The sequence below is a fragment of the Adiantum capillus-veneris genome, chromosome 9, assembly GCF_014529385.1.
Source record: "Adiantum capillus-veneris isolate H3 chromosome 9, ASM1452938v2, whole genome shotgun sequence".
NCBI lineage: Eukaryota > Viridiplantae > Streptophyta > Polypodiopsida > Polypodiales > Pteridaceae > Adiantum > Adiantum capillus-veneris.
Genome location: NC_140939.1, coordinates 110945663 through 110971280, shown reverse-complemented (window position 1 = coordinate 110971280; position 25618 = coordinate 110945663). Strand labels below are relative to the sequence as shown.

At 41.5% G+C, this 25618-nt stretch overlaps 1 protein-coding gene across 1 annotated transcript in view; it reads left to right on the top strand.

The window, feature by feature from the left end:
- DGL1 (dolichyl-diphosphooligosaccharide-protein glycosyltransferase 48kDa subunit family protein) overlaps positions 1-10669 on the top strand; it is a 59976-nt gene extending 49307 nt beyond the window's left edge. Inside the window, exons 5-14 of the mRNA XM_086519943.1 lie at positions 8104-8157; positions 8231-8344; positions 8494-8549; positions 8646-8687; positions 8764-8839; positions 8904-8975; positions 9330-9455; positions 9540-9644; positions 9925-10008; positions 10093-10669. Of these exons, the coding sequence (XP_086376069.1) occupies positions 8104-8157; positions 8231-8344; positions 8494-8549; positions 8646-8687; positions 8764-8839; positions 8904-8975; positions 9330-9455; positions 9540-9644; positions 9925-10008; positions 10093-10140 (777 nt within the window). The 3' untranslated portion in view covers positions 10141-10669. The remainder of the gene's footprint in view (positions 1-8103; positions 8158-8230; positions 8345-8493; positions 8550-8645; positions 8688-8763; positions 8840-8903; positions 8976-9329; positions 9456-9539; positions 9645-9924; positions 10009-10092) is intronic.
- Positions 10670-25618: the final 14949 nt, after the last annotated feature.

Below are 25618 nucleotides of genomic sequence, written 5' to 3'. Positions count from 1 at the left end.
CTTCGCATCCAATGCAGGATAGTTCTTGAACTTAACCAAGAACCGCCTTCGAACTTTACCTTTAGTCTTAGTATCCTTATGTGCCAAAATCTGTTCAGGAACAAGGATCTCCTCGTTTTCTTCCACTTCGGGTTGCTCATCAGGCTTCCCATCATCAGACACATCACCCTTAAAAGGTTTCAAGAGACTCACATGGAATGCATTGTGAATCCTCCAAGTATCTGGCAGTTTCAGTCGGAAGGAGAAATCATTTATCTTTTCAGTGATCTCGAAAGGTCTGTAGTATCGCATACTACGCTTTGGAAAAAGCCTCTCCTTTCCCTTTCTTTCTTAGGTGTGCCTTCTCAAAACGTAAGAGCACCCTATCATCCTCCTTCACTTTCAAGTGCGACGATGGCGATCCGTTGCCTTTTTTTGTTGTTCTTGAGAGTTCTGCAAAGTCTCGCGAACCTTGGCAAAAGCCGTATCCAAATCTCGCGTATATTCATCCGCTTTAAAAATCTTATCTTTCGTGCTTAGGAAGGGTGGAACCTTCGCATCACCTTCAACAATCTCAAATGGCGCCTTCCCCATCGAAGAGTGTATCGTGTTATTGTAGGCAAATTCCACCAAAGGTAAGTACTTTTCCCATCGAGTCTTCTGATCTGAGATACAAGACTTCAATAAATCTAAAACCATTGAATTGGCAATCTCAAATTGCCCGTCAGTCTGCAAGTGGAACGATGACGAGAACTGCAATCGCGTGCCAATGTTCTCCCAAACTGCCTTCCAAAACAAACTCGTAAATTTGGGGTCCCTATCGAAGACAATCGTCTCAGGCATGCCATGTAATCGGAAAATCATCGTGATCATTCTGTGTTCTCGGGAGATCAAAAATGAAATCCATTGCAATACTTTCCCAAGGGTGGGTGGGTATGGGTAAAGGCTGTAACAATCCTTGTGCCTTATGCCCGTCAAACTTGACCTTCTGGCATACTAAGCAATTGCGCACAAACTGTAACAGACTTGGACACTCCAAGTCAAGAATCAACCGCGACAACACCAAATAACCACTTCAAAACAATTCACAGATCACAATAGATTTGCATTGGCCCGGCGGAGTTCCGTGCCTAGAGATATTGGCCCCAAAGACTGGTGCCCCTTTCGGTATTTCTTTTCATATTAATCAATCATCAAAGTACAAGAGAGCGGTTAGGGTTTCACTCTCAGACTCTGCGTTTAGTTCAAGAACTTTCTTGCATTTGATGCGAAGTGGATGGAGGAGGAGGACCTAGCAGAGACTCCTCGGATTGTGAAACTTTACCTCGATGTTTTGGTTTAGCATAGTCTACTCCAAACGGAACCCAGAAACTCAGCTTGGCCGAAGATCTGGTGCAGTGGGATGCACAAGAGGGGAGTTACTCCGCTCCTTTGTCAACAGATGCCTCGATTTTGATACTAAAGTCACTGATGTCTCTTTGAGCTTCAGGGATACTGAGAGCTGACAGTATTCTGCTGGATGACTTTATGAAATGGAATTCCTGATTATGATACTGATTTGTTCTTGACTTCTTGTGAGTGCAGGAACTGATAGACGAAATGACTGCAGCATTTTGGTCTACTTGATCTCGAATAGACATGGGTGCAATAGGGGTTAGTCAATCGGACATCGATGAGGTCCCGATTGGACCTAGATGTGATTGCTAGCTACATTGCCGATAAATCATGGTCTAAGATCCGAATGAATGTTGAATGTCATGTGATGTCCTGTGATGTGACTGTCGATTTTGTACATGTGCTAGATGTGTGTTCCTAGTACGTAGGTACTAACAGTCAGTGTCTGCTAAGACGGTTTATGGCTTTTGTCGGTTTTGCAGGTGTAATCGCGGTCGATTACAATGCTTTCAAGAGGGGGGTATGTCACAAAGTGATGATGTGGCGGACAGCAGAAACCCTAAAATTCCTGCAAACCCTAAAATCTGCCAAAAACCCTAATTCGCAGCAAACCCTAATTTCTGGAAACCCTAACTGCTGGCTGAAACCCTAATTTCTGGCGCCAGTGCCATGTGGCAGGGTTGTACGGATTTTCCGGAAATTGCGCCGCAATTTGCGCTGGCAGCTTTTGGGCGTTGCTTTTTGCATGAAAGGGAGAGAACTTGCTTTTTTTTAATTAAAAAAAGAGACTCTCTCTAAGAGAGAGAACTGATGCTTTTGATTTTGAAGCTTTTGGGGCTCTGCTTTTGGGCATCCCTTGTAACCTTTAAATTAGTGGTGAGGGCCTCACTTCTCAGAGCATCTGGACGCAGAGTCTGAGAGTGAAACCCTAACCGCTCTTTTGTACTTTGATGATTGATTAATATAAAAAGAAATACCGAAAGGGGCGCCAGTCTTTGGGGCCAATATCTCTAGGCACGGAACTCCGCCGGGCCAGTGCAAATCTATTGTGATCTGTGAATTGTTTTGAAGTGGTTATTTGGTGCTGTCGCGGTTGATTCTTGACTTGGAGTGTCCAAGTCTGTTACACAAACTCTTCCACACCCTTTTCGAGTCTCGGCCAAAAGAAGTATCTCTCTACCCCCTTCATGGTGGTAGCAATGCCGCGGTGACCCGTAAAAGGTGGAAAGTGGCATTCAGTCATAACCTTTTCCCTCAACGGCTGTGTAACGCACAACATGGTTTTTCTCATCAATTAGTGTTTCTTGCTACTGTCTCCCCATCTCGTATCCGCGTGAAAATATCTGCAAAATCTGTATCCGTGGCATACTGATCGACCATATCCTCGAAGCTCCTATGATGTATCGCGGAAATAGCGAGAACCAACGGCTTCCGAGACAAAGCATCTGCCACCACAATATCATTCTGTACTCGGCTCACACGGTAAGGTGGCCGATTCGGTGGCGTGCTTCCAGGTATCAGATCAATGGTTTGATCTTCAGGCCCTCTAAAAAGCAATCGGCATGAGTGTGGAGAAAAAATCTTGGCGTTCTTTTGTTCAAGTCAAAACATATTCAACCTGTATCCATCGTTCAGTTCTCTCCCAAAAGAATGAGTAAAGAAACTGAAGTTCATCGTAATTCCAAATCGAGCCGCCAATTCCAAGTGAAAAGAAGTTGGCCTTGGCTCCTTCAAAAGAGCTTCTTGATCCTTCACTTTGCCCCAAAAAGCGGCAAAGTTTGTACTTTCATTCATTCGATTCGGTGCAGGTCCCACGCCATGTGGTACCAGTTCTACTTTTCTATCTGTCTTTTCCGCCACCTTCCTCAGCTGCTCTCGAACTCTTAGGCTTGTTGTCGTTCTTATCATTCTGTTCTTTCGGGGCCTTTTTAGGGCACTTCGCGGAGATATGTCCATGTTCCCCGCATCCAAAGCACTTCCCCTCTCTGATGAAGCGAGCTCTCTCCTCAGGAGTAAGCTTGGGTTGTGCATCCTTTTTCTCTGGGTTGCTCTTTTTCTTTCTACTTTCATTCCTAGAAGTCTGTTTGGCTCGTTGTATCATGGCCTCATCTATGGGGTAGGTCAGACTGCCAGAGTGAATGGCAAAGCCCCACTTCGCATGACTCATCAACTCCTGAATAGAAGTTGACTTCTTTTCCAAGCAGTGATCTCGGACCTCTGTAGGTAGACCCAAGGTAAACCGCTCCATCTGTTCTATGAACGAGATCTTCTTGAATGAAGAGGCGGGTAGAAAAGAGCTCCAGAATCTATCACAGTAAGCATTTATTGTATCTTTCTTGGTCATCCGAAGATGGTGGTCATCCGAAGATGGTTCCAAGCAGCTCGTATATCTCGTTCATACTCTTGCGTCAACCAAGAAGAAATAAAAAGCTTCTTACATTTCAGCCATTTAACTAGCGCAGTCTTGTTTAAAAGAAGCGTAGACGACGAAGTGCGAGCATTCCCCTTAAAGTAAGAGGCAGCTCTCCGAATCTCGGAGTGCTTTGAGTAGCGTCCTCCCACGAAAGCGATGTCAAACTGCTGTATAAAAGACAAAGCCTTCGAAGCATCTGAGTATCTTGAAAAAGTATCAAATTTGATCGAGTGTCCATCTTCCTTAAACTCTCGGACTTTCTTGCTTTTATCTTCTAGAAAGTCATACTGGTTGGCTTTATAAAAATTCTTCTTGTTCGCATAAAAGTTTCCGTGATCGGAATCTGAGTTGTTTGTAGAGGAGTCCTCAGTAGAACTGTCAGTCTTTGGGCGAGATTTAGCCTTCTTTGCCTTTTTCTTGCCCTTTCCGAAGCGTTGTTTCTTGCTTCGCTTTTTGCCTTTTCTGTCTTCTTTGCTCGAATCTGAAGAGCTAGAAGAACTGTCAGAAGAAGAAGAAGAACTGGGTACTCCTTCAAAGTGAACACGCTTCTTCTGTTTCTTTGCTTTGTCAAATGTCGATTGATGACCCAAATATCCCGGGAAGTCAATGCTTTTCTTCTGCTTTTTGCCGTGCTTTTTGGCTTTTCTTTGCGCGTCAAAAAGTTGAGCAATCCGTGCATCAACCACCTCTTCTAATTCCTTCTCTGAATATTTCTTGTGAGCAGAATGTTTTTTGAGAGCGGGTTTCGGGGGTGGCGTAGTGGTTTTCTGCCACTGCTCGTGCACTTCCCGAAAAGAAGTCTCGCTCATGTACTTTGCAAATTTTGGGTCCTTCGCAAAATTGAGCATCATCTTTGTTGCATCGCTGATCAATTGACGACGCTCCATCTCTCGTCGCTCTGCCTGAGTAGGCTGAGGCGGGCTATACTCTCTGTCGGAATCTTCATCGTGATCCTTGCCCGCATCTCCAGATGCAGAGGGAGTCGACTGATCGTTGCGTGAAGCCATAGGTGCCGCGGAAAAAAAAATTGGGGATCAGATTTCTTGTAGAAGAGAAATCGGCCATGCTCTGATACCATAGTAACAGATTTGGACACTCCAAGTCAAGAATCAATCACGACAGCACAAAATAACCACTTTAAAACAATTCACAGATCACAATAGATTTGCATTGGCCCGGCGGAGTTTCGTGCCTAGAGATATTGGCCCCAAAGACTGGCGCCCCTTTCGATATTTCTTTATGTATTAAAGCAATGTTAAAGTACAAAGAGCGGTTAGGGTTTCACTCTCAGACTCTGCGTCCAGATGCTCTGCAGAGTGAGCCCTAAACCACTAATTTAAAGGTTACAAGGGATGCCCAAAAGCAGAGCCCCAAAAGCTTTCAGTTCAAAAGCAAAAATTCTCTCTCTCCCTCTCAAGAGAGCCAAAAATAAAGCAAATCGGCTCTCTCTCTCCAATTCACTTGCGTAGCCAAAAGCTCAACACAATTTGCGTCGCTTGCTGCCTTTTCCTAGCTCCGCAAATTCCGGCGCAATTCCGTACTGTTGCCACGTGGCATATCAGCTGCCAGATTAGGGTTTCCAATCACTTTAGGATTTCAGCCAGAAGTCAGGGTTAGGGTTTCCAAAAATTAGGGTTCTTGGCAAAAATTAGGGTTTCTGCTGTCGATAGCCACGTCATCACTTTGTGACAAAAAGAGCTTTGCTGTACGTACACCCGAGCTACTAAGTTGCTCCAACTTGTAATCAACTTTTTTAATGATTGGGTAATCAATTTTCAATTCCAAAATGTACATTGTGTTCCTCTCTCTTTGCTCTTTCATTCAAGTGTAAGCATCGTCAGTTTTGCTCTGGTTCCCGAGTAGGCGTCTGTGAGTCTTAATTGCAGATTTGAGTGCTTAAATCACTGTTTTTAGTCGTTTTGACCATAGGAGAGTGTTCTTAGACCATAGGGCGACAATTCTGGACTGATCTGTTGCAGTTTTCAGGACCTTTTTCACGATGGATTGTGATTTTGGTACCTTGTTGGATTGAAACCAGGCTTGGTAGGATCGTGTCCTTAGGTGTCTTACATCTCCTCTAAAGTTTTGTTGCATTTCGAATCCGTTCGAGTGCCGAAATGGCGTGATGACCTAGAGCTGTGAGAAAGGACATGGGCAGATTTTCTCGATCATTGAGTGTTGGTTTGCTTGTAGAGTTGTTGTGTGTGCTTGTTAAGGTTCACTTCTTGAGATTGACGATCTCAAAGAGTCTCCGTGTCCCATCCGAGTCACTTCCCTGAGTATTGATATTATGTTAGTACCCGATAGCTATGCTACAGACGAATGTCAATACTTAGGGAAGTCACTCGGATGGGGCATGGCGACTCTTTGAGATCGTCCATCTCAAGAAGTGAACCTTAACAAGCAAACACAACTCTACAAGCAAACTAACACTCAATGATCAGGGAAATCTGTGTATGTCCTTTCTCACATCTCTAGGTCATCACGTCATTTCGGCACTCAAACGGACTCGAAATGCAACGAAACTTTAGGAGGAGGTATAGGACACCTAGGGGCACTATCCTACCAAGTTTGATTGCAATTCAACAAGGTACCAGAATCATGACCCATCATGAAAAAGGTCCTGAAAATTGCAACAGATCAGTCCAGAATTGTCGCCCTATGGTCTAAGAACACTCTCCTATGGTCAAAACGATTAAAAACAGTGATTTAAGCACTCAAATTTGCAATTAAGACTCACAGACGCGTACGCGCGAACCGTAGCCAAATTGACAATGCTTACACTTCAATGAAAGAGCAAAGAGAGAGGAACACAATGCACATTCTGAAAGTGAAAACTGATTACGCAATCATTAGAAAAGTTGATTACAAGTTGGAGCAGTTCAGTAGCTCGAGCGTACGTACAACAGAGCTCTTTCTTCTCTAAAAGATAAGCTTCCTTTCACATTAAAGTTATTGACCTTTATATCTAGGGCTTTCTAAATGGCGAGTGGCCAGCTCACATGGACTTTTACAAATGTCATGACAGCATTACAACTCGGGGAATTGACCTGCTACTCTGGAATCAGGATTTACATAGAGTATCACTACACTAGCTCAAAAAACTAATAGAGTACAAATGTGGTGTTCGGCTATGTGCCTGACCAGGTGGATGCCCGTTTGGTCTGTCTCTTAACATCCACTTATTTTGACATGTGGTTGGACACTTGGCTCCTCTTTTCTCTTTTGTCCTCAAGGATACTTCACTTATAAATACAATCATTTTGCCACACTCAAGCATGATCCCCCTAATTGAAATTTCTACCCATTCACCCAAGAAGCCTCTACACCACCCCTACCATTTCTCACTACATCTCCCTTCTCTATTTCTTGAAGGAACCCATTTCCTCAACCTTGCTGTTTTTACTGCAGCAAATTCAAAAATCTGAATATTCAGCTCTATTCTTTTGGTTACAAGCTTTCCCTTCACCATGGATGCGACCCAGAAGATGCCCTTCTACCTTCTCTTCAAAATGGGTTGAAATTCCCTCGTATATATATATATGTATATATTGGTAGATTTCCTCTTATGATTGGTTTATGTTTATGCATGGGCACACATGACTTATGACATCTTGCATGATCTATGATTTGTGAGCTACTTTAACTCACTATCGGGTTGATTGTAATTGTTCAATCCTAACAGAATTGGATTGAGCAGAAGTACAATTTCCTTCGGAGGGGAGGGTTGCCCATCTTCAACCCTCTCTCTCTCTACTCTCTCTTAAGTGTTTGTTGTAAATTTATTTTCCAAATGTTACGAAGTGAATAGTAAGGGGCGCTTACGGTTCTGCAGAAAAATATCAGCCTAATGTCAAAGGTAGTATATTTGCAGCAACTACAGTAGGTCTCATTGAAATGAAGAGCTTTCGGATAGGTGATATAAGAGCAAGCGACATAATTCTCATAGAGAAGAGGGCTGCTGCTCTCAATGCCAAAGTGGTTGACACCCTCTCCATACAGGAAAAATGTCTTCAAACTGTCTCAGATGAGGTGAAGGTCTTGGTGGGCTTAGCTTTCTACGAGCAGGAGTCTGGAGATGATGTGGCAATCGCAAGAATCGATTCACGTTTTGTCGTTTGTGGTCAACTTGCAAAAATGTTTATACTAGATGCACTCATACATGATTTCAAATAAGTTTACAACAAGTGCCTCACATTTTGACCTTACTTTCTCTTGGTGTGTGCTTATGCATATAGAATTAATTGCTCTTTTTATATCAAAGGCATGCGTATCAGGCCATTATTATAACTTATGCTGCACCCATTGTAGTACAGGCCCCCGTGCTTTTCGAGGGGATTGCTCATTCTGTGGCTCCTGCAAACGATTTGGTACAAGTTCACCACACCTCCCGTTTCGGTTATGTTTTTTTGTTTTGGACTTTGATGAGCTGTGCCTGTGTAGGTGATCAAGGTATTATCGGCTTCGTCGTCGGCATACTCTGCAAATCCTGACGTTTCGCTTGGTGATCCACCTGCATTAAGCGGATCAAAAATTAGTTTGGTATCTGTTGTACAGGTATTGTTGTGGCTGCCTCCTAGAATCTCGTAAATTGGTTTTCTCAAGTTCTCATCTGGTAACAGAGGTCTCTACTTGTACTGTGTGCGCTTGTGAAGGCTACCACACAAATCATACTGATGTTCTAAGAGCTGAGTGCTTGTATGCAGGCAAGGAATAATGCACGCATCTTGATATCCGGCTCACTGTCCTTGTTCAGCAACAAGTATATAAATTATTCCAAGTTTTCTCTTTCAGTGGTTGGATGACCCGTTTTTGTTTTTGTTGGCTTTAATTGTATAGCTTGTAATATCCTGGGCAGGTTCTTTATGTCACCTGTGACAAAGTTTGGAAGCTCAAAGAGGTGATTAACTTATAAGCAGCCATTATAATCATGTGAGCAATCGCTGATAGAAAACGTTCTTTTGTTCTCCATCCAGTTATGATAGTTCTGGCAACCAGCAGTTTGCAGAGGAGATCAGCAAGTGGATCTTCCATGAAAGGGGACATTTGAAGGTAAAGTTCTCACCTTATATTGAAAACCATTATTGAAGCTTAAGCTGATTCAAAGGCTTGGCAGGCAGTCCATGTTGGCCACCATAAAGCTGGAGAGCTACAAGAACCTCAAATGTACCGTATCACTGATCATCTTGTGAGTTTATATTCTACAGAAGAATGTTAAATTGCATGTAGGCACCAGCACTGTGCATGTTACATATATTGTACCACTGTACAACGACATATTGGATGCTGGTTACTGGTGCCATCGCTACAAGCAGTGTGATAGGAGCATGAGGCACCATGCCAGAATGCCAATTTTAATCTTATCTTGCAATTTTTTACTGGCTTAAGGCTAGGTATATCGGTCCATGCATTTTGTCCTTTTTATCTCAAGGTATATCAGTTATCCTCCTATCAAACAGGAAATGCATCAAATGAAGTGTAGATGATGTGACTTTGAAAGAATCCAAGCAATTTTGGCCAGTTTCAGAAGCTTTTCTTGCAGGAATATTCTTTGGAGATTTATGAGTGGACGGGGAAGGACTGGCAACCATATGTAGCAGATGATGTTCAAGTGCAATTTTACATGATGAGCCCATATATTTTGAAGACATTAGAACACAATGGACAGGTGAATTTTCCAACAAGGTCCCTTTTATTCTTGCAAGGATGGCTAGCCTCCTTTGTATACTTAGGCTCCATTGGCATATATCAGGGTCTGTATCACACTTCATTTCAAGTTCCTGATGTCTATGGAGTTTTTCAATTCAAGCTGGAGTATAACAGGCTTGGGTACACAAGTCTCTCTCTCAGCAAACAGGTAAAGCTTACGCCTTTGCTATGTTCATGGAAAGACGTCACTTTTCTTTTTCCCTCTAGAGGGCTTGCACTCGCAGGTTTTTAGTCGATTAATGTTTGAAGTTGGTGAGCCAACAAATCGCTTCAAATCTTACCATTTTGTAAGAAAAGTACAGTTTTTGGCCAAGCCACATACTCCTCAAATAGAGGAGTCCAGCTATTGTACTTGCTGCTTGAAAACCAGTGAGATAAAGTCTTTATTGAGACCAAGAGAAATGATAGAAGCCTTTGGTTATTTGCAGATTCCAGTTCGACCATTCAGGCATGATGAGTATGAGAGATTTATTCGTGCAGCATACCCATACTACAGTTCATGCTTCTCAATGGTAAATCAATTTTCTTTTTGTTGATGTTTTCATAATCCCCTTTGCCCTCAGGTCTTAAAACTCTGTGCTGCCTTCTTTTGTCAGATGTTTGGTTTCTTCATATTTGGAGTAGTATTTTTATATCACAAATGAAAGGAGCCAATATAACTGCACGAGCTTTTGGAAAGTTCGACCCACGAGGCTGGCAACATACATTATGTATCGTCCAGATGAAGCAATGCAGATTTGTTTTTGATGAAGGGTTGACATGAATGTGAAGTTTGAACTCTCTGGTGGCCAAGAATTTAGTTGGTGCAGCTTATGTGAGACACCAAATCGGCACATTTTTACACAATTGCGGTTTAGTTGTGAACATGTGGTCAGGTTACATGGTCGTGGCTCCCCCCTGGCCGGATCTCAGTTTCCTTGTGGTCCTTAATGTCAAACATTATGATCACAAACTTTGCCTGATTCAGATAACTCTTTCTGCATTGATGAGGGATTGGATGGCTAATTGAGTTACGATTCAAATATTCGTTAAGTAAAGGTGACTAGGGAGAGTCTCCCCACAGGTTTGATGTAGCCCTCTCTAGCAGGGGCAGATTGTAGCCCATTGGGCAGTTTTCTTAACTAATGGAAGGATCTCTCTCTTGCCAAAAAAAAATGAAGTAAAGGTGACTCTAAAGCTCTTGTGAGTTTTTTTTTGGGGGGGGGGGGGGGGTAAAAATTGGGACCTTTGCCAAGAACAAATAGAAGCTCAATCAAACGACATAAACGTGGTCTTTGATGTGATTATTTTGAGCTGATTGTTGTTGCTGTTGCTGAGGGCACAGAGTGCATGTTTAAGCTTGGTTATTTTAATGATAAATTTTTTAAAGTGGTGCGTCCTCTTCATTATTTGTACACAGAGTTGCACTTTAACACAGATGGAGCACCAGTATTTGTTTCTCCCATGTGATCCAAAGACTAAACATGTTTCCCAAGATAGAAAAGTTGCCACCAAAGTGCTCTCAAGTCATGTTTACCTTGATTGTGTAATACTGACTTAGGCTCTAGAATTTTTTCTGAATTTACTCGTAACGGTTCTCCATCTCTCTACTTAAAAGATTGTGTTGGGTCATTGTTCTTTTTCAATTTCACTGTTTCCATGCATGCACAAAAAGTGGTATAATGAGGTCACATCATTCATTGCTATGGAAAGCTCCCAAAACCCATCGTCTCCAGTGACGAATCATCTCATGCAAAAGCACAGAGTGCGACCAGCCTTCTATGGGTACTCTCTTTGTGTCTGCCTTAGGAACCGAGCAACCCCCCTCTTAAAATTCTTTGCAAATGGTCCAACTCGGCCTGTTGACCTTCCCTGTGTTGAGCATATCCTGCAATCAATCCAACCCAGCTGACAACATTTTTATTTGGAAGCTCATCCACGACATCTCAGCAATGCCAAATTTGGCATGTGTGTCAACAAAAGCGGTGCCAAGTAGAACAGTCTTTCCAACAACGCATGACTGCTCATCTCATCCTGAATTTTTTTTGCACAATTTGGACTTCTTGCAAAATGCCACAAGCTTTCCCAATGCAAAGTGCTTTCAAGCTGATGGAGAGAACCCCTCTTTCCCTCATGGAAGCAACCTTGAGCTTCCTCACGTTTCCCCTACTAAGGCTATCTTGAAACAAGTGCATTCCAATAGATAGGATTTGGAATAGAAGTTGGCCTTTCATAAATGCGCCACATTTTGTGTACATGTCGATCAACACCTTGACAAGCACGACCTTTCTCCCTATTAGGAACCACGTGCAATAAGCACATTCCAAGAGACATCTGAAGCATGACGCTCTTCATGCAATTGGACTTTTGTGAATCAATGAAATTGGTGTTCATGTGAAACAAAGCATTTCCAAGCACAACGCTTTTTTCTAAAAGCCCTTGACTAACAATCTCATGACGATTCTACTTTCCATGTATTCCTTGCAAAATGTCAACATGCACTGAAGATGCAAGCATAGGTGATGCATCTAGAGACGCTATTGTGTGGCAAAAAGTGCACACATGCCAATTAGGGTTGTGTCAACCCTAGCCAAACAGGTCGAAACTTGTTCAACCATTGTAAATGGAGATAAAGATGATCAAAGTGGAAGATCATGGCCTAACTTGGCTATGAGAAATCTAGAAGAATTACTTTGAGCATTATAGGATCTATTTTGAAAATGTTGTGGGAATGTCGAGGAAGGTGTTGCAGAAGTCAATCATGAAGAGGCCAAACATGGTCATGTAATAGTTTCTTGAAACAAGGTGAAGAGCAAGCATACAAGCTTGTGCCCTTATTGGAGCTACCAATTGCAAGTCCATACATTGTGTGTATTTATCATATTAGTTCTCAAATGTTCAAATGGAGATGCTAAATGTGATGTTTTATTTCTATGATAGCACATACTAATATGAATTTTATGTTGTATCCTAAACTAGTTATTTTAACTATTGTCTGGTCGGAGAATGGGCTCGAAGCTCCAGGTATTGATATCACGTTCCTAATATGTGAAAGGGATTTTGCCTTAATCTCTAGCAAGCTTAAGTTTTTTAGTTTGTACTGTATGCTCATGCAAATGAAGAGCTTCTTTCCTTCTCTACTCTCTTCTATTCTCTAGTCAGTGTCTGTGTTGTGCTTGTGACACTATGTACATGCTTGTGTGTGTAGAGAGAAGTGATCTTTCCTATGATCGTATGTGTCCTCTCTTGAGTGTGCCCATGTACTTCTTTGTGCATTCTATGCTTGATTGAAGAGAACAAATGCTTGCTTTTGTTGAGTGAAGACTATAGATTGAGTAGGATTGAAAAGAGGTGTCTTTACAATAGGTACTCTCTTCATGGGTATTGTAGGTAGGGTTGAGTAGATTGAGCACTTGTTGAACTTTGTGTAGCGAGACTCCAATACACAAGTATGGTTGCAACCAAGCACTAGTCGGGCTCGCTAATTGGATTTTATGATTTAGAGGATATGTCCTTCAATGACCGCACGACCTTTTTTTTGGCAATATTGCACCAACCTAAGCTATGGAGAGTCCATACATGTATATCTCACATTTTAGGGTGGTAGGCATCAGATTAGCTTTGTTAATTGCAAAACTGGTGGATTTAAATTGGGGTTTTTAAGTTCTTTAGCACATTGGAATAGAAAAAGAGAAATTTCTCCAAAAACTTGCAAAACCCTCGTAGTAGTTGAGATTACTCCCACCAATCAAGAGTAAGTTCGGTAGAGAATAAGTGTAAGATTGGCTAGAATCTATCTAGGATTTGCACTATTTTCTTTTTTAGCCCACAAAAAACACAAACAGAACGCAAAATGTCTTGCCCAACTTAATCTTTCTCATGTTTTTGTGATTTATTGCTGGGTTACAAAAAATGATTTGCGAGACAACAAAAGAACCTCATAGTTAAGAAGTCCCATACTTTTGCATAAAGACTTTGATTGCAATTTATTTTTTTCCAAATCAAAACTAAGCCTGCAATGAGCTTTACAACTTTCATGTTGAAGAGTTTTTGCAATTTGGAAGTTTAAAGGGTCAAAGTTTGAGAGGAAGTTAGGTGTAAAAGATCTCTGTGACTGGGATTTTTTGGAGAACAGAGGGGTAAAAAATGGACAAGAGGGAATTTAGTGACCAAATGTGAAAAATGATCCGAGCTCATAGGGAGAGATTGGAGTAGAATTTGAGATTTTACCCTAGGGAGCATGCGAAACTTTATTTCATGAACATTCTTTTCAAAACAATCGGAGTTATTAGGGAGAGATAGGACTAAAATTTGGAAAAATTTAGATCATTAGTGGCTCAAAAGAGTGGCTTTTGTGGGGGAGGGGGGGAAGGTGGGTCCATAGTGCAAGGATGACGCATGTGCACAAAACAATATGATGGCATAAAAATGATATGAGAGACATAAAAACCAGCTCTTAGAAAAACAACCGTAACTTTTATATACGAACTTAGAATGCAAACATTTTTTTAAAATCAAAATGAAGCTCGTGAAGAGCTCTACAACTTGTGATTAAAAAAAAAACCAATTATGGAGTTTAAAGTGTCATATAATGCTCAAATTTGATACTTGTCTGTCTAGCCTAGGGGCATGCCATTTTACTATCCATATTTGACAAATGCATTTGAGAAATAAACTTGTGCTTTAGGAAATCCTAAACCGCTCTCAAAATGTAGATACATCCTTGGCATTATCTTTTCTACATTGTAGCTAGTCTATTTGATTATTCGCTATGTGTCTTTATGTATTAACCTAGTGTGCATTTATTGGTTTTTTATGAACCATCCTATGGTTGTGTTTTTTTGGCTAATATATATCTATCTTGTGTTTAGCTTGTTTTCAATCTTGAATCTATCTTTCTCTCCATCTAGATATCTATATAGATTCCATTCATTTGTTTGATGTGCATATTTGTTTTATCCATACAAAGCCAACCTGTATCTTTCTGCTACTACTAAGTATCTTTCTGCTACTACTAAGCTCTAGTGCAAAGTATACCCCACAAATACCCTTATGAAAAATAGTAAGAATCTCTGTGATATCAGTAGAGAGAGTCCTTTTCTCAACACCCGATCTTTTCCTTTGCAATACAAGTCATGGTTTATCAATATGTCTCTATTGGCCTTACAAAATAGCCATTGCTTCTGGCCCTTGGCCAAATCACCTGGACATTCACTTGTATTCAAAAAGTGCATAATGTCTTGCACACAATCAACACTTGATCTTTTCTTTTGCAGTACAAGTCATGGTTTACCAATCTATATCTACTGGCCTTACAAGCTAGCCATTTCTTCTCACCCTTGGTGAAATCATTTGGACATTCATCTGTATCCAAAAAGTGCATAATGTCTTTCATGCAATCACCACCTTGAAACATCACTAGCCAAGGCAGCCAAATCTTGGTTCTTTTTCCCAGGCACAGTGTGTAGTTGGACTGCCTGAAAGGGCCTGAAAGTGCTCTAAAATTTACTTAACTTGATGAAGGTGGCCCTGTAAGTTCCATTTACTTATATGACAAGTAGGATAACATTATCATATGCCTTAAAATGACGAATGCCATGGTTTATGCACACTCAAGCCCTACGGTGAGTGCTTCATGCTTCACTTCATTGTTGGAGTGTGTAGTCTCAAGTTGTTGACCCATGGAGAATAACTTTTAACCATATTCATCTAGGACTAAAATACCTGTAGAAACCTTATCACTAGCCCTTTTGTGAGCCCCGTCAAACTAGAGAGAGTGAGCCATTTTCAATTTTATAGGTTGTGAAGCTAGCACTTCGTCCTTTCTAGGTTTAAGTGTTACCTTCTTCTCAAAGTGATGATGAGTTATGATGTTGGCTAAACTAGCTTTAGTTGAGCTCTCTACTTGCAATGCAAACTTCTATGATATCACAAGCCATTTATGAAGAAGATATATCCATGTGCTGTAAGACATAAAGGAAGACTTCCTCCATTGTTAAGATAATTTTTTTGGAGGTAGCAAATAAAATCTAAAATCTGTGACATCAAACATAAGTGCAAGAATCATGTGTTTTGCATTAGTGGAACCTCTCGCCCAATCATCATCCTTCTAGAAAAATAGATTGGCTGCATGAAATATGTTTTCAGATCCTTTTGCATCAAAACAGGCCCAAGTGTATCATTGCCTACATTTGGGTTGACATACAAGGATTTGTCCCACTTTGGTGGCAAAATGGTGGGGAGAGAGGCTAACAATTCTTTACTCTCATTGAGTTGAGATCATCTTCTTCATTCCAAGTGAAGAAATCCTTGAGAATGAGCTGTTGGAATTACCTGAGACAACAAGTGTTTAAGCCTGCTCAAGTATCCTACCTTTTGAAGGAAAGAAACTAGTTGCTTTGTTCTAGTGGAAGCGGGCAGAGACACAAGGGCTTGAATTTTCCTAGGATTGGCTTCAATGCCACGTGATGAAACCACATGTCTAAATAGAGTTACCTAGATCTTTGCAATGTGACACTTATCTACATTCAATTTTCCACCTAATGATTGCAACCTTGTTAACCCTTCACACATCTTTTCCAGATGCAAATGACAAGAGCTGTTACTACAAAAATTATCTACAAAGACCCTTATGAACTTGCCAAAGAAGGGCTGAAAAATATACATTACAAAACATGGTGAAAAGTAGAAGGTGCATCAGTGAGGACAAAAGGCATCACTCTATAAGCAAGGCATCCCCAAGGTGTTATAAAGGTATTTAACTACTAATCCTCTTCATCAATCCTTATTTGAAAATAACCTGAGTAGCCATTGCATACTGTGTAGCACTCATATTCTACCACATTAGGAAAAATATGGACTCTCCATGGGCCTTGTAAGAATCCCTAATTTTAAGGAAGTATGTTGTGATTAAGGGAGACAAAGGAAATGATGGGGGCTATTTTGGTAGGTCATTTTCTATCCTTCAAGCCTAGAAAAGATGGGGTAAGTAGTGACTAGGAGGCTACCTTCTCTCTCTAGCTTTTCAGCATCTCCTAGAGAAAAGGGGGTGTCATAAAGAGGGAGAGGGATCATTGTACAAAAAGAGAACCCCACCTTTCATGTTTTTTTTAAAAAACGCGGCCAAAAATAAACCCTAAAAATTTGAAATTTATTGAAATTTTCAAAAGTAGTCATTTCCCCCCAAAAAGTGACCCCAAACCTATTCTAATATCAAAACATCATTTTTTGCCTCCAAAATCCCTTTCTCTCTCTCCATGTCTCCTCTTTGTCTCTCTCACTCCCCTTCCTCAAAGTAGCCATGCCTACCATAGCCAGGACCTGCTGCATCTCCCTCTTCATCTAAATGCTAAATCCTCCTTCTCACTCTTACAGAATTTTGCATCTCCCTCTCCATCTACCTGCTAAACCCTCCCTCTCATTCTCACACACTCCTGGATCAGCCTCTTCATCTACCTGCTAAACCCTTCATCTCAGTGTCACATTCCTCTCTCCTCTCTTCTTTCTATCCATGTACCCTCTTCCATTGTTCACTGTCCTCCCTCAAAAATACTAAGTCTACCGTAAGCCAATATCTATAGCAACTACCTCTTCATCTACCTCCTCAATCTTCCATTTCAATGTCAACATCCGCTCCCCTGACCCTACCTCTTCCCTCATACTCAACTTCCCCTATCAACCAAGCCCACCATGATTACAAGCTAATGTATTTGTCTTCACATCCACCTTTGACTCATGCATCCCACAACACTAATACACAACCGTCACACAAGCTATGGAAAAGACTCTAGCATACCCAACTTCTTGCAAGCTATGGAACATAATATTTCTTTTTCATGTAAGGTGGAGTCACATCATAAACTTTCTAGTTGGAAGGACACAGAAGGGTGCCCGTGCACCACAGGTGGAAACTCCATAGCCATGAGACAGAGATGGATCCCAAGCATAGGAAGGTCAAGTATGTCAAGCAATGGCGATGTTACTTTACACAAGGGCACTGGTTTCAAACCTGAGTGTATTTGAGGCAACATTTGAAGAATTTAGATCTGTACTCTATACATGGTGAACATGTATCCATAATGCCCAAAGCTATCAACATAGCTTTTACTTTGTAATCTCAATCATGTTTTAGGTGGTCTACAATGGACATGGTTTTGTAACAACAAGCGCTATGGCTTTAATATATGAAATCTTTGATCTTGCAAATTATTTTCCATGTAGCAATTTCCTTAAATATTTGATTCTTACTGAGGGGTTTGATGCTTATACAAGTGTGTCACATGAATACGGTAAATTATTGGTGAATTCTAGGGGTTCATAACTAATATAGAAAGTGGTGAACCAATGTTGAGAATTATGCTAGTGGGGAGGATTACCCATCACTCATAAGCCTGCATCAAGATGGGCCATGTAATTGCATCATGGTAGCATTTTTGAGGATGCAAAACTATATCAACCAATGCTTCAAAGGTAGGGGCTAGTTGGTTAGTTTAGGAGAGGAGACAAGGGTGCCTATTCATGCATTGGATGGAAAAGAGGCATGGGATGGGTTTAGAAAACCTTTATTATCTCTCTCTCTCTCTCTCTCTCTCTCTCTCCCCCCCCCCCAATATCTCTTTGCTTACAGCTAGCTAGCCATGTATGATCAATTATTTTTTGCATAAACTTATTTGTACTAATAGAATATTGGCTCCTTTATGGGTAGCTTCTTTAAGAATCAATTATCTCTCTCTGTATCTCTCCTTTTTTTGGATGTTATGGCCATTTGCTTCAGCTCTGTTTCACTAGTAGGCCTTTGTGAGACTAAAAAGTGTCTTGTACAACCAAGCAAAGCACCCCCTTTTTCTTTCGAGACCAAAACACAGCATACACACTATGGGGCACTATCCTGAAAATCAAAGGGGGGCTTGCAACGCGCCATGGTATGAGATAGCTATTATTGCATGGTTGAGTGAAGTTTGAACATCCTGTAGGACCATGTCAACTATGCCAAATCAAGCTGGCACAAATAGAAGGCAAGGCAGGGGGTGCATAGGCCTTGGGAGGCCCAAAAAAAGCCTGCCACAAGGGAGCGCATTTGGGCCTTCCATAGGTCTATGGAAGGCCCAAATGCGCTCCCTTGTGGCAGGCTTTTTTTGGGCCTCCCAAGGCCTATGCACCCCCTGCCTTGCCTCCTACTCTTTGTGCTTGCTTAGTTTTGGGCATGGTGGCCTTGGGACTACAAGATAACCAACAACATCCATCCAAAGAAGCATTTTGGAAGGCAGGGGGTGCATAGGCCTTGGGAGGCCCAAAGAAAGCCTGCCACAAGGGAGCGCATTTGGGCCTTCCATAGGTCTATGGAAGGCCCAAATGCGCTCCCTTGTGGCAGGCTTTCTTTGGGCCTCCCAAGGCCTATGCACCCCCTTCCTTGCCTCCTAATATTTGTGCTTGCTTAGTTTTGGGCATGGGAGGCCCAAAGAAAGCCTGCCACAAGGGAGCGCATTTGGGCCTTCCATAGACCTATGGAAGGCCCAAATGCGCTCCCTTGTGGCAGGCTTTCTTTGGGCCTCCCAAGGCCTATGCACCCCCTGCCTTGCCTCCTACTCTTTGTGCTTGCTTAGTTTTGGGCATGGTGGCCTTGGGCCTATAAGATAACCATGAACATCCATACAAAGAAGCATTTTACAAAACTATAGCTCATATGATATATCTAGAAAAAGCAAACTCATCCTCTACTACAAATGGCTATAGATGGCTCACCATGTGCATGATGCATTCTCTACTCATTCTCTGCTACTACAGATGGCTCAAAGTATGCATGATGCATACTCAATTAGCAATCAATACAAGGAATAACTTGTCTTGGGTTTGATCCATGTATCATGTCATTTGTCCATCATAAAAGTGTATCCTCAATAAAGGGGCAATGCCCTTGAGTTCCAAAAGGGTCTCTCTCTCTCTCTCTCTCTCTCTCTCTCTCTAGTTATCTATCTATGTATCTATCTTTGTGTTTTTTATTTGCATGTGTATCTATCTATGTATTTATGTATCTATCTATCGAATTATCTATCCATCTATCTATCTATCTATTTATCTATTAATGTATTTATCTATATCTATCCGTCTTTCTGTCTGTTTATCCTCCATCTATCTATGTAATATATATATATATACCCTATCTCTATCTTGTTTGTTCGTTCTCTTTTCTTTATTTTGATTTCATACTCTGTTTTCCTTGGGGATTTCAAAGAACACAAGCTTATGGTTGAACTTACACAAACTCATATCAAATACAACATAATAGCATGCCATTGCATTATTGATGGCAAAGGTAGAATGAAGTGTTTGCACAATGCCAAGAGGGGATTCACGTGTGTGCTTGCAAACATGAGGGAATATGATTGCTCTATCTTTCTTGGATTAGGTTTGAGTGTATTCTTTCAAAAATTTGAAGCCTGCCAAATATATTGAGATAAACTCTGAGTGCTCATGAACTAAATGTTTGTTCAATGCCAAAGGAGGTTCATGTCTATGCCTGCAACACAAGGAAATATGATTGCTCTATCTTGCTTAGATTAGTCTTGAGTATGGGATTCTTCTAAGAATTTAAAGCTTGCCACCATTTTGAGATAAACTCTAAGTGCTCATACAACAGAAAATGAATCAAACCTGACCTTTGAGGTCAGATGGCTTACTAGATCTACATGCAGGCACATTGCAAAGGTGTACTTGCTACCAAAAAATCAATTTACTTGATCAATCACTTATGAGCACCAAAAATTTGGCAGGAAGCACAATACACATACAAGATTAGATGAAACAAAAATTGATCACAAGCACAACATCATATAGTTGAAGATTAACTAGAGTGGACAAAAATGTAATGAAACAAGAGTGCTTTCTATTCAAGTAGTTTCATTACAAAGTTTGTAGCTTGTCTACAATAATAGCTTGGGATTTTATGTACTGGATCAAATACATTGAATGGAATATAGACTGAGGCAATTGCTATGCTCTTAGCAAGGCTTGTCTCATCATTGATAACTCCATGGACCTCCATATCCACAAGTATACAAACCAAACAAAGACTGTTTAGAATGAGGTTCTGATTGGAGAAGTCGCACTTTCCACTTGACACCAAACCAAGTTGAGCCCAAGCATTGTTGAGTTATATAGATTAGTTCTTATCTATAGCATGCACAACCATAAAGGTACTCGAGAGGCATTCAAGCGGTTGCTTTGCAAGTAAGCTGGATAAAAAAATACATTCACAAATACCGTTGTCAAAAAATATGAACACATGCAAATTAAAGAGGACATATCCATAAGATGACTTAGCATTAGACTTACAATGAGGTGCAAATTGGTTTGAAGCTCTCTGCAAATGGATCTCAGGTACACTATACGCATGTTGAGTGATGGACACCATTCCAGATTTTGTTTTGAAAGCCATCAGTCTTCACTTCCAGTGGAGTTCCAATATGCCTCGACATTGTACTCCATGAGGACCAACACTGAACGGTTGCATGTAGACCCGTGAGCCTTGCTAAATACCTGTGGGATCCATTCCACCTTCGAGCTCTTTGTGTTGTGCAATATGACCTTTTGTATCTCCAACTTGGGCCGTCTATGCGTGGTATGGGTGGACATTAGTAGAATCCACCTCAAGAAAACTAGACTCTCCTCTACGCACAGTAGCGTTGCGACCCTCCATGATTATCTTGAACCATTGCACGTCGAACAAGTCGACAAAAAATCCTCTGTAATCGATCCTCAAAATCTCTTGTAGCGTGCCGAAGTAAGTGAGTTCCGCCACCACAGGATCTGCATCAGAGGAACGTCGTCGACTAGACTGTTCAAATTTTGCCATGATTCCACAATCTTGAGTAAAACGCTTTTTGTCGATTCGTTCCACCCTAAAATGTCAACCTTTACACCATGCTGCTGTGTATGACTTATACTACAACGAACAAAGATTATGAGTGGCCGTTCAAACGTTTAGAAATAAAGTCACTAGCTAGTCGTACATTGCAAACTTACCTTGGTCGCGCAACCCCGAGAGTACTCCCACTCTTCCTCAGTCACTTCGTCACCGCATTGTTGTGCGCTTTTCAATTGGTTGTGCAACCATCTTAAGCTCATTAAGGTTGGTAGGCTCTCCAGAACCGTCGGATAGTGCATCGGTGGTCGTCTTCCCCGTCTCCACTCGATTCGTGCCCTTTGTCTCCCTTGCTTTGCATCCTCATATTGTGAAATCCACTTTTGCATCACTAGATTGTGAAGCATGCAAAATCGGTTGATTTTAGCCCCTAGATCTTCCGTCATCTTCTTCTCAACACCGAGATTGCACATGAAAATCCCAGATATGCGCTCATCATCTATGGTTCGCCATAGCGTGTCCCGGGCTTTATCAAATCCGTCTAGCCACTCTCCAATGTACACTAGGGACTCTGATACCAACCAACCTTCTGCCATGCTACCCTCCGGACGTGCCTTTTGACGCACATATCCCTTAAGCGTTTTCATGAAACGTTCTAAGAAGAACATCCATCTGGAATGAACTGTGCCAGCTATTTCCACCTCATCAACTATGTGAACAAGAAGATGCACCTGAATGGTTAGCATGGTAGTAGGAAAATGTTTCTCAAACATGCACACAAGCTCCGCAGCATTTAGTTTGGCGAATGGTATGGAGTCTACGTTGATCTCCTTTTGTGAGATCCATTGCACCAGCTTTGCAAGTTTGTAGATTGTGTTACGGATGTCGAGAGACAAACATCCCTCAATGGCAACCGGTAAAATAAATTGTAAAGTATGTGCAGCAATGATATTAAAGTCCACTATGAACGTACCTGACACATTTTATGCCAATCGTGTGACTTCAAACCGGTAAGCTTTCCTTCTTTAGTAAAACACGTTCGGAGCGAGTGCATTACGCCAGTGGGGGTCCGCAAGGATCGAATGGTCTCTTTTACTTTGCGTTCTTGGGCTCCTGTGAAAATCCATGGTGCTTTAGGGAGTTTTATCGATCCATCAGACGTTGTTTGCGGCCAATATTGCTCCGTACGATCCACATTTCTAAGGTCAACTCTGGCTCCCAAAGTATCTTTCTTGCCGGCCAGATGGTCCCATAGTAGATTACCCACATTCTTGAATATGTGCATTGGATCGAGCAAGTGATTGATCATGAGTCGGGGCCAGTATGGTAACTCGTACCATAGAGATAGTCTCTTCATCCCTGGAGGCAATCCGTCATCGCACATCTCCTTCTGCTCTAACCATGCTTGTGCAGACATCCTTGGTGGCTCTCTTCCCAAAAAGCCGTTGCGTAACACATGATTCTCTGGAAGATACGCTTGATGACCTTCGTAGATTTTCTTCTTCAGTGAGGGCGCCCTACGTGCATTTAGTCTAGGTCCACATGTGACACATGCTCTGTATCCGCTTGTTTGAAGCCCTGCATGTATACACATGATAATAGATCAACTATGGGAAAAAACAAGATTTACAGTGTCTGAGTGAGGAGTGTCAATAGATCACCTGATCATTCTGTTAGCCCGGGATAGTCATGCATGGTCCACATTAGAATGCCTTTGATCAAAGCATTCCGTCGTCCTGTGTGTCGGCTCATATCCACCACCTCTATGCCAATCCACAATTGTTGTAGCTCTTCCAATAGTGGACGAAGATACACATCCATATTCTCCACTTTATATCGCCCTAGCACAATCAAGCTTAGCCATAGGTGCCCCTTCTTCGTAGTCAACCACGGGGGAATGTTGTAGTTGACGATGACAACGGGCCATACACTGTAAGATGTTGATCTTTGACCAAATGGATTTACGCCATCCATAGCCAGGCCTAAGCGCAAATTTCGAGCTTCCCTGGCAAAATCCGACCATGTTCCATCTATATGTTTCCAGGCTGCGCAATCTGTAGGAATTCGTAGCACACCATCCGAAGATTTATTCTCCTCATGCCATGATGCTAGGGCGGCCATGGACTTACATTCGAAGAAATGCTTGATGCGAGGAAGCAGAGGAAAATGTCACAAAACCTTTTGTGGAATTTTTGTCCCGTGGAGATCTACTCGATATCTTTCGGAATCACATTTTGGACACTTCTCCATGTCTATGTATTCCCCTCTGAAAAGAATGCAGTCATTAGGACAAGCGTGGATAGAATTGTAATCCATCCCCAAGTTTCGCAAAATCTTTCTTGCTTCATCTCGGGAATCTGGCATCACATTGTCAGCTGGTAGTATGTGCTCTTTAAGCAATCTACACAACATAAAAATACGATACAGTCGTGTAAAAATCTATCAGATCATTATACATTTAGAGTTTTATTAAAGTAAACTAATTGTAATAGATCACCTGAAAAGCGATGTAACGCTAGTGTCACTCCATCCAAACTTTGCCTGCATGTTGAGAAGAACCAGGAGTGCTTTCAATCTAGACATACGTGCTCCATTATACAATGGCGTATCGGCTTCACTTTTCATATCATCATAGATAAGCCTTTCTGAATCCATGATCGTCTCGATCATTTCATCAATCTCGGGCTCAAACATTGCCTCGTTGGGAATGTGCTCTGCATGATCATTCCCCGAGCTGTCAGAGGCTACATCTTGTGGCCTCACATATGCTGCTTGACCAAAGCGCCTGCGAACACGTCTATTGGGTTGCAAGATTGTTGCTTGTTGGCCAGCGTCAGAGTCCGACGAGTTATAATTAGCAACAATTCGATCTATAATAGATGGATCGAACTCGCCAAATTCGCGAACGTGCTGTACAGAAACACAGCATGCTTGCATTGATTACAAGGACATAAGACCCTCGTTGAGAGATAGGTGTTTCGGTTGGACGGTCCCACATCCTCGTCACTACTCATAATGAGGATAAAAATCTTATAACCTGGACAACAAATTTAATATTCTATTGGCATTCTTCGTCTTATCTCTCTCTCTCTCTCTCTCTCTCTCTCTCTCTCTCTCTCTCTATCTTTACCTCACATTCTCTAGTCATGTCCAATCCCCGCACACCTCGGTCTAGAGGTGCACGGAGATCAGAACCACCGGGTTATAATCTCGTCTTTATTGGTCAATACCTATATTTGTGGGTACAAGAAATCTACAGACCCACGTCTACATGATACTGCATGTAGTGGGCAAAACCCCTTTGCCTCTTCTCTAGCTGTAGCACTTCACAGCATCTTAACATCTTTTCACAGTAGATCTTTTCATTGTTCGTCTAACTCTAAACCCTAAACCGTAAGTAATTCTTGCGTGGACTCGATCTAACGTAAATAAGCGTAAATCTAAATAAACGTAAATCTAACTAAAAATAAACCTAAATCTAATTTAACGTAAGCCTACATCTAACCTAATCTTTAACGTCTTTTGGGATAGTTTCCTACGACGTTAAAACTCTCTTCTTCTTGTGTGTGTGTGTGTGTGTGTGTGTGTGTGTGTGTGTGGGTAAACCTAAATAAACCTAAGTCTGATCTAATATAACATAAATCTAAATCTAACGTAAATTATGTTATATTAAAAACAAAGAACTAAACTAACAGGGATTATAAGAACCTTAAAACTGATTTAGCACATAATTTTTCACATAACTCGGCAAGAGTTGGCATTCTCATCACTAAAGATGTGAGAGTTAACTTCTGGCGGTGACGCTGCCTCATCTCCATCCACATCTGACGACAGCAATTGGCCCTTTAGACCGTTCTTGCTCTTGTTACTAACTTTGAAGTTGCTGTTGAATGACTAGAGGTTGTCTAGATGGTCATTGTGTCAGGGATGTAGTGACTCTTGCCGCCCTGAAGATCCACCTTCTTCCCTATCTTCTGAAGACATTTCACCAGTACTTTTGGATCGACGGAGCCCACCATGAGTGAAGGCAGCAATACCCTATATTCCATTGAGGGCTTTCTTCACCCGCTCCATGCAGGCATCGCAGTCTATGGAGACCTAAATCTAATCTAATATAACGTAAATCTAAATCTAGCGTAAATAAACGTAAATCTAATTAAAAATAAACCTAAATCTAATCTAATTTAACTTAAATAAACCTAAATCTAATTTAACGTAAGTCTACATCTAACCTAATCTTTAACGTCTTTTAGGATAGTTTCCTACGACGTTATAACTCTCTT